This window comes from Lepus europaeus, chromosome 3 (genome assembly GCF_033115175.1).
Source record: "Lepus europaeus isolate LE1 chromosome 3, mLepTim1.pri, whole genome shotgun sequence".
In the NCBI taxonomy this organism is placed as follows: Eukaryota; Metazoa; Chordata; class Mammalia; order Lagomorpha; family Leporidae; genus Lepus; species Lepus europaeus.
Genome location: NC_084829.1, coordinates 22,173,220 through 22,187,498, shown reverse-complemented (window position 1 = coordinate 22,187,498; position 14,279 = coordinate 22,173,220). Strand labels below are relative to the sequence as shown.

Genomic DNA, 14,279 nt, shown 5'->3' with positions numbered 1-14,279 from the left:
TCCCTTAATCATTGCATAGTGTCCTTCTGTGGCTTTTTTTTTTTTAACAGTTTTTATGTTAAAGTTTATGTTGTCTATTACTAGGATGCCTATACCAGCTCTATTTTGATTACTGTTGGCATAGAATGTCTTTTTCCTTTCTTTCACTTTCTGTCTGTATGTACCTTTGTTGGTGATATGTGTTTCTTGTAGGTAGCAACTAGATGAGTTTTGTTGGTTTTGTATTTGCAATCAGCTAGTCTGTGTCTTTTAACTGGAGTGTTGAGGCCATTTACAATCAAGGTGACTGTTGATAAGTAACAACTTGGCCCTGCCATTTTTCCATAAATATTCCTATTGTTTACTTTAGAGTTTTGTATTTTTCTAGGAGATTTTCTGCCTTTTCCTTCCTTTATAGTGATGACCGTGTTTCTATGTCTCTGTGTGTTGATCCTTAAAGATCATTTGTTAGGCTGGACGGGTGCTGACAAATTCTTTCAATTTCTTTTATGGAAGGTCTTTATTTCACCTTCATAAATGAGAACTTTGCAGGGTGCAGAGTTCTTGGTTTACAGTTTTTTTTTTCTCTTAACACATGGGATATATCTCGCTATTCTCTCCTTGCCTGTAGGGTTTCTGATAAGTCATCTGTGAGTCTAATTGGAGATCCTCTGAGTGTAATCTGGCATGTTTCTGGCACATATTTTAGAATCTTTTCTTTTGGTTTTATTATGGAGAGTTTGAATACAATGTGTGCTGGTGAAGATCTGTTCTGGTCATGTCTATTAGGAGTTCTGTGTGCTTCCCATACTTGGACGTCCCCTTCTTTTTACCATTTAAGGAAGTTTTTTATAATTATTTCACTAAAAAGTAGGCCTTCGAATCCATTATCTCTTTCCATGCCTCCAGGAACTCCTAATACTTGTATGTTGGGTTGTTCGGTAGTGTCTCATAGATATCCAACACTGTTTTTTAGTTTTCTGAGGTTTTTTTTTTTTTTTTCCCTAAAGTCTGACTGTACAATTTCCAGAGATTTGTCTTCTCACTCGGACATTCTTTCTTCTGCCTCACTAATTCTGTTGTTAAGGCTTTAGACTGCATTTTTTTATTTGTTTTATTGAATTCCTCATTTCCAATATTTTGTTTTGATTTCTCTTTAAAATTTCAATTTCATGAGTAGAATTTTCTTTCATGTTATTTACTGCTTTCATTAGTTTGTGGATTTGCTTCTGATTACTTCTAAGTAACACTACGATCAATTTTTTGTATTCATTTCTGGCATTTAATAAATCTTCATTTTCACATTCTAGTACTGAAGGTTGTTGTGTTCCTTTGGGGGCATCTTGTAGCTTATTCTTATTTCTTGAATTGCTGCATTTATTTTTAGTCATTTTTGGAGACACTTATTGATTTATATTTTTTCCCTGTGATGGCTTTTATGTTGTACTTTGCCTCTGTGGATAGTGGAGTGTCTGCTTTTCCAGTGAATACCCTGAGGCATGAGCTGGGTGTGGCTGGGGAGCTCTGTTCACTGCTGCAGGGTGACAGGCGTGTCCAAGATCACTCCCAAATTGGGTGTGGTAAATCAATTTTTTTTTTTTTCCAGTCAGAGGGGAGGTTTGTTCAGCTCTGTTGGCATAGTCTCATGCTTACCTCCTCGCCTCAAAGGAGACCAGTGCCTGGAGACTAACCCCAGTTGGTAAAGTATTTGTCCACTCTGCCACAAGAACCACACAAAGGATCCGTGCAGTCCTCTGCACAGATCGTGCAGCAATGACTCTCACCAGGGAATCAGGGAGCCCTGAGTGTGTGGAGCCACCCACAGTGACTGCCCAAAGACCCAACCACACCCAATGCCCTCACACACACAGTGTTTTCACAGTCCCAGCACACAAGGCCCCCACAGTCGTGAGCACCCAGGCCCCTGTCAATTCTCCCAGCCAGACTCAAGCATCTTCTCTTGGCTGGTTGCTGGGTGCGTGGACATGAGCTGGCATAGCTGTTGTATATGTCCAGAATGGCGCATGCTTGCTTTTGACTGGATACAGGACATGGGTGAAAGGAAAGGCCACCACAAAATGCACCAAACACCAGAATAAGGGAAAAGGTTTATTGTCGGGTGGGGGAACCCAACAGGCTGCCTCCCCGTGCACAAGAGAACAGCAGCCTGTACTGGGAGAATAGGTCTTAGATAGCTTTGCAGAGGTAAGAAGTGGGAGCTGCAAATCTGGTTGCGGGGTGTGGAGCTGACGCTTGTGATTGGGCTATTTGGTCACCTGACTTCTAGTAAGCCCGGCTGGGCTTAGGAAGACAGCATAATTTTACTGACAGTCCCCCCTTTTGTTTTTTATAAAGCAAGTGTTATATGGGATTACATTGGCCCAAAAGTCCAGGAAGGTGGAATGACGATGATCTATCTACTATAGCTGCTTCCTGCTGACATGAGGCAATGTCTAAAGTAGTGATGTCCTGGGTGGGGAGCCGAGTACATCCCAGTAGTATCATTTGGTTGACTGCCTGATTGGTGAAGGCTTTGGTTTGTTCCATTATCACCTCCTGTTAAACATTGCTAGTGATTTGGCTTTGGAGACCTTAGATGAGATCAGCTGGGGTCTCAATGGACCTAGTGACCTCTTGTAACTGTTGGAGTTGTTTTGAGTTGGTTGGTCTAGAAAACGTTGTGGCCCACAGCTGTTTCTGAGATCACTACTAAGGAGAGGGAGGCTGTAAAGCTGATCCCAACCAAGACTGGAAGAAGGGCTGCTCATTCTTGTGACTAGAGGGGTTTGTAGAAAAACTCTCACAATTTGGAAGTCCGGTGTGTGGGTGGAGATCGCAGAACCTTTGGTGGTGAAGAAGGAGGTCTGGGGTTGAGTTTTGTGGTTGGCAGAAATCCAGGATCCCAACACTGCTCAGGTAGAGCAAAGTTGATGGGAAAACCTGGACCCGAGTCACGGCACCAATGAAAGGAAAGGCCACCACAAAACACACCAAACACTGGAGTAAGGGAAAAGGTTTATTGTTGGGTGGGAGAAACCTGACAGGCTGCCTTCCTGTGCACAGAGAACAATAGCCTGTACTGGGAGAATAGGTCTTATATAGCTTAGCAGAGGTAAGGAAGTGGGAGTGGCAAATCCCATTAGGGTAGGGGTGGAGCTAACACTTGGGATTGGGCTATTTGGTTACCTGACTTCTAGTAAGCTAGGCTGGACTTAGGAAGATGGCACCATTTTAGTAACAATGGGTGGTGGGTGGTTGGGGAGAGAGAAGTGTGCCCCCACTTATGTTTTTTCCCCTCAGTTGTTAGGTACACTGTCCCCCACAGGGTTCTAACCCGGACTCACGCCAGGCTCTTCCCGCAGCTTTATCGCCAGTGACTTGGGCTGCTGCAGTCTGGTCTCACCTCACTCTGCAAAGCTGATGCTGCGGTCCTTGGCTGCTGGGATCCAGAGTTGGACGTGTCCACAGGCTCCTCATAGATCCACAGTGCCCCTCTAATTAGTGTGGAGTTTCCTCTGCTGTGTTTTCCCTAACTGTTCCCTGAGATTGCAGTCTCTCCACTGTTTTCAAGCTATCTTTCCTTAGGCTAGAGCAGTAAGCACCCTCCCTATTCCACCATCTCTCTCTCTCTCTTTCTTCCTCTTTTCATTTTTGAGATAACTTTTTAAATTACATTAAAAGTCAAAGACTTAATGCTTAACCTAATAAGAAGTTTTACAAGTAGAAAGCAAAAAGACCTTAGTTTAGTGAGACTATAAGCAAGAGCTGTAAACAATAATCAGTTGGAAATTCGACCATTTCACCCATATACAGTAAATTTTTAAGTAATCACAGACCATTAAAACTATGGTTCTATAACATTCTTTTTTTTATTTTTTTTATTTTTATTTTTTAATTTTTGACAGGCGGAGTGGACAGTGAGAGAGAGAGATAGAGAGAAAGGTCTTCCTTTTTGCCGTTGGTTCACCCTCCAATGGCTGCCGCGGTAGGCGCGCTGCGGCTGGCACACCGCGCTGATCTGATGGCAGGAGCCAGGTGCCTATCCTGGTCTCCCATGGGGTGCAGGGCCCAAGCACTTGGGCCATCCTCCACTGCACTCCCTGGCCACAGCAGAGAGCTGGCCTGGAAGAGGGGCAACCGGGACAGGATCGGTACCCCGACCGGGACTAGAACCCGGTGTGCCGGCGCCGCAAGGCAGAGGATTAGCCTATTGAGCCGCGGCGCCGGCCTCTATAACATTCTTAACCATTGGTTTGATAAAGACATAAAAGATTGACAAAACTATGTTTGCAACAGTATACACAGGAATTTTTTTTTTTTTTTCAATTTAAATTTTGGCACCCACATATCAGGGAGAACGTGTAGTATTTGTCTTTCTGTACCTGGCTTATATATTATTTTTAAAAGCTTACTTGCTAGTGCTCTTTTAGCTTTCCAATCTGCAGTATAGATGTCCTCACTTTACAGTGATGTGAGTGCAGTTCTTCACTTTATTATCATGGCGGGAAAGCGACATTCATTTAGTAGAAGTAGAAATTGCACTTGGAACTTGAAATCTGCATCTTTTCCTGGATTATTTCCAGGTGTTGCTGTTATATGTGTGGGACTCCCAGGGAGCAGACTTCTAGCTACAAATAGGACGCTGAAAATCCTGCTTATGTCTCCATCATTTGATACATTAACTGATCCTGGTTCACATTCTGTTAGAGAAAACCACTGTCTTGATGTTTTTTCTGTACCCCTTCAATTATGAAGATTGTAAAGAAATGTAAAAAAGAAGTAAAAGATCATCTGTAGCAATTGTTTCTTTGATGGATTTTTGCTGGTCTCTGGTGAAATAAGATAAATAAGGATGGTATGGTGAGTTTTTCATGAATATATGTTTATGTTGAGCCTTCCTGATGATGACAGTCCTCATATTTTGATGTGAAAGTAAACTACTTATTAAAAGTAATGCTGACACCAGGTAGGTTTTTTTTTTAATATCCCCAGTTAGCAAAATAAGAAATTGGTACTGAATGTTGTGCCTATTTTTGTGTGTGTGTGTTTTAAATATCTTGGTCTTTGACATACCAAGGCCTGCAAACTACTGATGACAGTTTTAAAAATAATTAACATTGAAAATAGATGGCATTTGACGGCTACTCGTCCCCTTTGGTTTCTGTTGTTGGCTGTCTCTCTGGCATGGTGTACAGTTGTCATGTGTTTATATCCTGTCTCGGGCTCCTGATCGTGCAGTTGTGGTCTCTAAGCGTTAGTTTCCTGTTGCCAGCTTCCTGAATTCTAAGACAAGAGTCTTAGTGCTTTTGTCTGGCAAGATCCCTGTTCCGGCTGCAAGCCTTCTACATTCCTGGCTCCCTTTCCCTGCCTTGTATTTTACTGAATACCTTTCTACTTAACAGACCTTCTAGTTGTGAAGCCAAAACGTCTGGTCCATCGTGGAATCACTAATAGCTTTGGATATTCTGATAGCATACAGGGTGCTGTGTTAAATGCTACAGCAGGTAGCAAAATGAGTAAGACATACACCTGTTCCCTAAGTAAATTATATAGCAAGAGTATCAAGCACATGATCGTGTATTCTTTGATCAGGAAAGTGTTTCTTAGTGTATAATCAGTGATAAAGAAATTTCAGATAATATTGGTTGTGTCTTTGGCTTTGCTGTTAGTGTAACTTTGGGCAAGTTACACTAATCTTTTTAAGCCCCAATTTTCTCCATGAAAGGAGGGATAATAATATTTATATCAAGCTTCTTATGAGGATAGCTGAAACAGTTAATGTAAAAATGCATAATTGATTGTTTGGCAAGTATCTTTTGCTATTATTAGCCACTCCTCCCCCTCACTGTGATTTTAAAGTTTGTGATGATTTTTAGGATTCTTGGTTGATTGTGATAAAGATCAGCTTGCAGGTAAAAGGAATGAGAAACAAATATAGGGAGTTAAAATGTACTGGAACAACTTTTTGAAACAGCACGTAGCTAATGGTGAGAAAAGACGAGAAAATATAGATGCAATTGTTTTAATTTAGGACGAATGGTACAATGCAAAAGGAGAGAGACTCCGGAGTGGGCACAGTGGTGCTAATTACTAGTAAGAAGTTGGAGTTAGGACAGAAGATTGGGTCTGTAATTAAGGGAAGGGATTCCTTTTAGGTAGGAGAAGTTCTGTCCACAGAAAACTTTAAAAATTTAGGGTCTTGGGACTGTATCCTGCAAATTTTCCTAGTATGCCATTATTCTTTGTCCACGATTTTAACCTTAGCAAACAGATATTATATTATCACTTGAACTTCTAGTCAGATTCTGATGATACGAATATCTTCTGTAATGTTTTGAAAGATCAGAAGGTTCGTACTTTTCTAGAAAAACTTTTAAAACCAAGGTGAAGACTCACAGGAGGCTATATTTAGCAGTCAAGTCTGAAATAGCCTACCTTGTGTTAACTTTTTGTTTCATGGGATTTTATTTTTTCTTTGCTTGGCTAGGCTTCAATATAGAAGTGGCTTGATCACAATAGGGTTTTCCCAAGGTTCAGCTGCTCTTAGGGGCATGTTATTTTGTAATATTTGAAGTTTTGAGATACTCTATCAGTTGATTGAAAATAAATAAGAATTGGGGCAGGCAGCTGGTATAGAAATTGCCACTTGGGATGCCCATATCCCATAGGCAAGAGCCTGGTTTGAGTCCTGGTTCCTCCACTTCCAGTCCTGTTCCCTGCCAAAGTGTACTCTGGAAAGCAGAGGGTGGTGTCTCAAATACGTGGCTGCCTGCCATCCGTGTGAGACCTGAGCTGAGTTCCAGGCTCCTGGCTTTGACCTGGCTCAGCCCTGGCTATTTGTGGGCATTTGGGGATGGGAGATACCTCTCCCTCTGTCTCTTTTCACTCTGCCTTTCAAATAACACTTAAATAAATAAAAATTTAAAAACTGATATTCTACCGTAGTTGCCTTTTAAGCCTCCCAGGGTGTTACTGTGCAATGAAGTCCTTAACCTCCCTGTGCTCCGGAGGTTTGCAGGTCTTTCTTGGCCTGTGGCCAGGTTACTGAGATCAGGAGGTGTGGTGTGCAGGCTTTATCCCTGCATCACAGCAGCCTGGGTCCTTCAGGAGTTTCTGTCTCCCTTCCGTTTCAGCAGGCATCCCATTTTGGTTTTGGCTTTCACCAGTCAGCCTTCAAAGATCTTTTGTTCCGGGATGGTTTAAGAATCTAGCACAGTGCTCTTACTCGTAGACAATTACTTACTTGTTTACAGAAAAATTGAAACTATTTACTCAAGATTTCTATTTTGAATTCCTTTATTTAATGGGAAGCATGTCATGTTGAAATGATTGGTCAACATAATTCCTAATGATTGAAACAATTGTTTCAAACCAAATAGCATCAAAAATCTCATTCTTTCTTTTCTGATTTTTTTTAAAAAAAGATTTGTTTATTTACTTGAAAGGCAGAGTGACAGAGAAAGTGGGAGAGACAGAGAGGCTGCTGGCTCACTCCCCAAATGGCTATGACAATCGGTCGGGGCTGGGCCAGGCTGAAGTCAGGAGCCAGGAACTCCATCTGGGTCTCCGATGTGGGCGACAGGCTCAGGTACTTGTGCCATTTTCCACTGTTTTCCCAGGCACATTAGCAGGGGTCTAGATTGGAAGCAGGGCAGCCAGGACTTGAACCACAGCTCATATGGGATGCCAGCATTGCAAGGCAGCAGCTTAACCCGCTCTGTCACATGCTGGTCCTCTTTTCTGATTTTGCACTGCGCATTTTTCCTATGTATTAGAACACATCTTTTTTCTTTTTTAAAAAAAGATTTATTGGTGGATTTGAAGGTCAGAGTTACACAGAGAGAGAAGGAGAGGCAGAGGCAGAGGCAGAGGCAGAGAGAGAGAGAGAGAGAGAGAGAGAGAGAGAGGTGTCTTCCATCTGCTGGTTCACTCCCCAGATGGCCTCAATGGCCAGAACTGCGCTGATCTGAAGCCAGGAGCTTCTTCCGGGACTCCCAGGCGGGTGCAGGAGCCCACAGACTTGGGCTATCTCCTGCTGCTTTCCCAGGCCAATAGCAGGGAGCTGGATTGGAAGTGGAGCAGCCGGGACTCAAACCAGTGTCCTTTTGGGATGCCAGCACTTCAGGCGGCGGCTTTGGTGGTGGCTTTACCTGCTACTCCACAGCACCAGCCCCAAGCATATCTTCTTAAAGAACACATGTTCTCAAACAAAAGAAAGTTTAGACATAGCAGATTTAACATTTGAGTTAATGCTGTTATATAGCATATTTTTAAAAATTTTATGAGTTTCCTTGAATGATCCTCCATCCTGGGTGCATTTCCATATTTCTTAAATGAGATAGTCGGAAAATATGATTTGGCTTCAACAATTTTAAAAATTTTTTGGAAAAGATTTATTTATTTACTTGAAAAGCAGAGTCACAGGGAGAGAGAGAGCTAGAGATCATCCATCTGCTGGCTCACTTCTCAAAGGCAGCAACGGCCAGGGCTGAAGGCAGGAGCCAGGAGCTTCGTCCAGGTATCTCACATGCGTGGCAGCAGCCCAAATACTTGGGCCATCCTCCACTGCTTTCCCTGGCAAGGGAAGTAGAGCAACTGGGACTTGAACTGGCGCTCATGTGGGGTGCTTGTGTCAGAGGCAGTGGCTTAACCCGCTGTGCTGGCTAGCGCATCAGCAACACATCTGTTCTATAATGTTGGGTGCCCTGGAACATGATAATGAATAATTATGTCCTTAGACGATTTTTTAAAGACAGTCACATTAGCCAGCTAGTGGCCTACACTTATTAGTCACTAGAGCAGAGACTATTTCAAGTGTTTTATATGTATTAATTTGTTTATGGTATAAATGTTGAAAATGTTTCCCTCCTCTTCTTTCTGTTTTCCTTCCCCTTAAGGGGTCTCTTAAAAATATGTGCTTTGAGACAGTGCCATGGCTCACTAGGCTAATCCTCTGCCTGCGGCGCTGGCACACCGGGTTCTAGTCCCAGTTGGGGCACCAGATTCTGTCCCGGTTGCTCCTCTTCCAGACCAGCTCTCTGCTATGGCCCGGGAGGGCAGTGGAGGATGGCCCAAGTGCTTGGGCCCTGCACCCGCATGGTTGACCAGGAGGAAGCACCTGGCTCCTAGCTTCGGATCAGTGCAGGGAGCCAGCCCTAGCTGCCATTGGAGGGTGAACCAACGGCAAAAAGGAAGACCTTTCTCTCTGTCTCTCTCTCTCTCTCACTGTCTAACTCTGCCTGTCCAAAAAAAGAAAAAAAAAAAAAAGTGCTTTGAAGAAACAGCCCAAGTCAGACATTGGGAGCTTCTGTTAAGGTCATCCGCTTGATTACCATGCAGTCCCTTGACAGTAGGGTGAGGCAGAGAAAACACTGGGTGACCTGTGTCGTGCCAGCAGGCAGAGATGGCAGATCCATGGAAGTGTGCTGACGTAACGTGTGTGAGTGCCAGTTGCCTAGGAAAAAACGCCAGCGTTTTCTCCCTCTGCGCGCCTACCACAATCCACACGGAAAATTCCGTGGCCTCAGAAGGAGTGGGCATTTCTCGCAGTCGTTTCTGCAGCAGCGGACAGTAGCCGACGCCCCGATTCAGTTCTGTTCTGAGGATGTCTTCCTGGAGATAGTGTCACATCCCCCAGCTCGTGGCCTCAGCCCCGGACTGTTCCCCGCCAGCCCCGCTTTAGTTGCCAGTCACAAGCCCCAGGTGGTTTTACCTTTGCGTCTGATCAGCCAGCCACACATCGGGATTCTCAAAAGTGCCTCCTGGGGCTGGGTTAATTTCTTTGAGGGCTCATGGAACTCCGGGAAACACTTGAGGTTTGCTAGACACCACGGAGGGTACGGATGAGAGATGAGCAGTGCAAGGCTTGGGAGAAGCGGGTAGAGCTTCCGTCTCCACTCCGGGGGCCTCCACATAGTCAGCTGTAGGGAAGCTCTTCAAATCCTGATCTTTGGGGTTTTTATGGGAACTTCGCTGCATAACTAGTGGGAGAACCCCAGCAAGGCATGTCCCCTCAGGTTCTTCCACGTTCCTTACTCCAGGGTGTGGGGCAGGCTCCCAGTGGAATCAGAAAGTTCCTGTGACCCACTGTCTGCATCTCTATGGCCTGCCTTCAGGAGGGACTTCCCAGTCAGGAACTATGGGTATTTCAAAAGGTATATGGAAAATGAAATTAAAAGGTAAGTTGACTGTGGTACAGAAAATTGGCTTGAATCCGTGCCTAGCTTTTTTTCCCATGAGCTTTTTGAATACCGCTTGTGTATGTTGTAGAATCCCAGCAGTTGTAAGGAGACAGCAAGGTAAATGGCAGGGCTTCTTACACTGACTGAATCATGGAAACTGTAGGGGAGAGAGCAGAGGGAACACCGGTCTTCCAGGGGACCCAGCAAACAGCTTAGAGAACCCGAGCTGTAGAATTTAGAACCTGACAAAGTCCAGTGAGGGACACATTTTGTCCCAGACCCAGTAGCAGGATGGAAAACAGAACTTGGATGACAGCAAGACGAATGAAAGTGACAGGTTTGAGCCAGTATGCGCCGAAAGGCTGATCTTAGACTTCCAAAGAATGAAAGAGAGAAAAGCACAGTTTACATACGTAGCTTCATGCACAGGACAAGTACCGGCCACATCGTGGAATGTGTACCGTCTGTAGTTTTGTATCTTGTGCTGAGTGATTTCCTGTCTTCTTATTTGCTTTGATATACAGCTAGGAAGTCTGACACACATTTACCCTGGGAGGTGGTTCGGAATGGAAACACCATGGAGTTTGAAATTTTGACAAGCCTGGATTTAAATCTCAGCTATTACGTGGCCTTGAGCAGTTTTTAGAGGTAGATTGTTGTCTGTAAGATGCAGACAGTAGTGGGGAATGTTAGTAAAATGGTGCAGTCTTATCTATGGCACAATGTACACCCTGGACACCATCCTCTGCTCTAGCTTCCACTGCCATTGGAAGAAGCAAGGTGACCAAATGACCTACCACAGGCTACAGGCTTCAGCCCCAACTCCACCCCAGTGGGATGCCTTGGTCCCACTTCCCTACCCCCGGCAAAGATACAACAGGACCTGTTTCCCCAACATGTGCTCTCTCTCTTTTTTTTTAAAGATTTTATTTTATTTGAAAGGCAGAGCTACAGAGAGGCAGAGAGAGAGAGAGAGAGAGAGAGAGAGAGAGAGAGAGAGAGAATATTTTCCATCTGCTGGTTAACTCCCCAGATGGCCACAATGGCCAGAACTGCACCGATCCGAAGCCAGGAGCCAGGAGTTTCTTCCAGGTCTCCCCTATGGGTACAGGGGCCCAAGGACTTGCGCCATCTTCTGCTGCTTTCCCAGGCCATAAGAGAGCTGGATTGGAAGTGGAGCAGCCATACTTGAACCAGTGCCCATATGGGATGCCGGCACTGCAGGCGGTGGCTCTACCCGCTATGCCACAGTGCACGCCCCCCCCCCCCCCGTTTTTTTTTTTTTTTTAATTTATTTATTTGGAAGTTAGAGTTACACAGAGAGAGAAGGAGAGTCAGAGAGAGAAATAGGTTTTCCATCCATTGGTTCACTCCCCAGTTGACCACAACAGCCGGAGCTGTGCTGGTCCAAAGCCAGGAGCCTGGAGTTTCTGCTGGGTCTCCCACATGGATGCAGTGGCCTAAGGACTTGGGCCATCTTCTACTGCTTTCCCAGGCCTTAGCAGAGAGCTGGATCAGAAGTGGAGCAGTTGGGACTCGAACCAGCACCCATATGGGATGCTGGCACTGCAGGCAGCAGCTTTACCTGCTACACCACAGCGCTGGCTCCAACGTGCTCTCTCTCTTCATCTTTCTCTCGACCCCCCACATTCTCTCTTCTTTGCCCCTTTCCTCCCGCCTGTCAGATTTCCCCTGTCAATAAGCCCTTTCCCTTAAAAATAAAATAAAATAAAATAAAAAGATGTAAGTAGTAACCTAACTCTGGAAGGGTCAATTGAGATCATTAATGTAGATAAAACATGTGTCACAGAGTATGATATTCAGTCTGGTCTGAATAAAAGTGAGTTCCCCTCCTAAGGACAGAACAACTGAAGAGTTTTTTCTGTCCCCTTGTTGCACACAGGATGGGACTATAAAGAAAAAGCTTAAGAACTCTATTCATGTGACCAGGGCCGCAGTTTATTTTTTTTTAAACAATATAAATTGCTCAGGAGGGAGAGTTAGCAATTTAAGATCATGTTGTTGGTTAAAACAGTGACACACGATTTCACAATGTATGTATTACTTGACTTGCGGGTTCCATGAGAAAATGATCAGAAACTAAGCATTGCACATTTGACTGCTGTGTACGCTGATTATATGTATTTTAAAGTCATGTATTAACAAAATCTCATGTTGGTCAGGTTCAGTAATTGAAGGTTCACTTTTTCTTGGTGTGAAATTTTCAAACACTCATTTGAATATTGAATTGTATTTTAAAAACCTTCCTACCCAGTATAGCAATTGAATCACTGTTGAGATCTTCCTATTTGTTGTGTTCAGTGTTGTTGTGACTTATATTTTGGGCATAGGACTCTTATTTTATTGTATGAAATTTATTTAAATTATATTTAAAATTATAATATAATTATTATAATAGTAGACTCTAGCACATTTCAGTTTTGAAAAGATAATTCTTATTGTGTCTAAAACCTATTGGGAAAGAACTCTTTTTTTTAATTTTTTAAAGCTAATGCTGTCATTCTACTTCTTTAATTTGATGAATAAAATCTCAGAACACGCTCACTGAATGTGCTTAATACTTCTTTTTTTGGCGGTGCCGCGGCTCAATAGGCTAATCCTCTGCCTGTGGTGCCGGCACCCCGGGTTCTAGTCCCGGTCAGGGTGCCGGATTCTGTCCCGGTTGCTCCTCTTCCAGTCCAGCTCTCTGCTGTGGCCCAGGAGTGCAGTGAAGGATGACCCAAGTCCTTGGGCCCTGCGCCTGCATGGGAGACCAGGAGGAAGCACCTGGCTCCTGGCTTCAGATCAGCACAGTGCGCCGGCCTCAGCAACCATGGAAGTGTGAACCAACAGCAAAGGAAGACTTTTCTTTCTCTCTCTCTCTCTCTCTCTCTCTCTCTCTCTCTCACTCTCACTGTCCACTCTGCCTGTCAAAACAAAACAAAACAAAACAAACAAACAAACAAACAAAAAAACTACTTTTTTTTAGATCTGAAAGAGTGAAAAATCGTTTCAGAAAATTTCTAAGGGTGTGTTTTCCTGTGAGAATGCCATGTGGTCTGTTTATTCTCACATCATTAGTTACAAGTTAAATGAGTGTGTTTCATCATGTCTGAGTTTGATATACAGAAAATGGTACTGCAATTTTCTAGCTTTAGGGGGCCAAAGAAATGTCAGTGGTTTACAAAAAAAAAAAAAATCAAAAAACAATAATGTGAAGTTTGAGTTTCTTCAGATTAATCATTAGAAGCCTTTATAAACTTGGCTCCTTTTGGACATGTGCCCTGAAGATACCATGTGACTTGTACAACCTGAATAGTGGAAGCTTGGAACAACAATAGATTTCTGGGGTTAGTGGAAATAAAGTAAATATGAGACATGGTAGATATTTATTTTTTGTATGTATCATACAAATTAAGCAAATGTTACTAATAGCACTACCAAGTATGTTTGAGGATCTCCCTTTATTAAATATACACGCTCTGGAATCCTGATCCTTATTTATTGCTCTCACTTCAACAGGTGTCTCAACGCTTGTACCTACTGCAAAACTAAACATGCCAGAGGAAATTTGGCCAGTTATCCGATTGATGAACTTGTAGATAGAGCCAAACAGTCTTTTCAAGGTAAGAATTCCTCAAATTATGTGTGAAATTGATCTTTTTAATAAATTATAAGTAATAATTCTCTTTAGATACCTTTAGAGTTCTGAAGAATTTACAGATATTTCAGCTTGCCTACAAGACGGTGTTATTGATTTAACCACTCAAATTTTATTTATCAATTGTCCTTCGTTTACTGCTCTTGCATTTTCTTATCTCATAAGTGACACATTTCAGACTTTACTGCCCATCTCTAGACTCCATGGAAAAGGAAAAAATATGTAAAAGAAAACCTACGAGCCTGTGATAATTGTTACCATTTCTGTGAGCTGAGTCGATACTCAGATCGCTCTTTGTCCTTCGGCAGTTTTTGACCACTAGGAAATGAAGCAGATAGGGGTTTCCAGGGATCGTGATGGAGAAGGTAGATATTTCTTCAGCAACAAGGGAGGCCACCTCTGAAGGAGGAACAGAGTGGTCCTGGTGGGAGTGCTGATGAGAATGGCGCTCTGCGTGG

At 43.4% G+C, this 14,279-nt stretch overlaps 1 protein-coding gene across 1 annotated transcript in view; it reads left to right on the top strand.

Annotated features, from left to right (window-relative positions):
* CDKAL1 (CDK5 regulatory subunit associated protein 1 like 1) overlaps positions 1-14,279 on the top strand; it is a 737,125-nt gene that overhangs the window by 315,995 nt on the left and 406,851 nt on the right. The window contains exon 8 of the mRNA XM_062185315.1: positions 13,683-13,786. Within this exon, the coding sequence (XP_062041299.1) occupies positions 13,683-13,786 (104 nt within the window). The remainder of the gene's footprint in view (positions 1-13,682; positions 13,787-14,279) is intronic.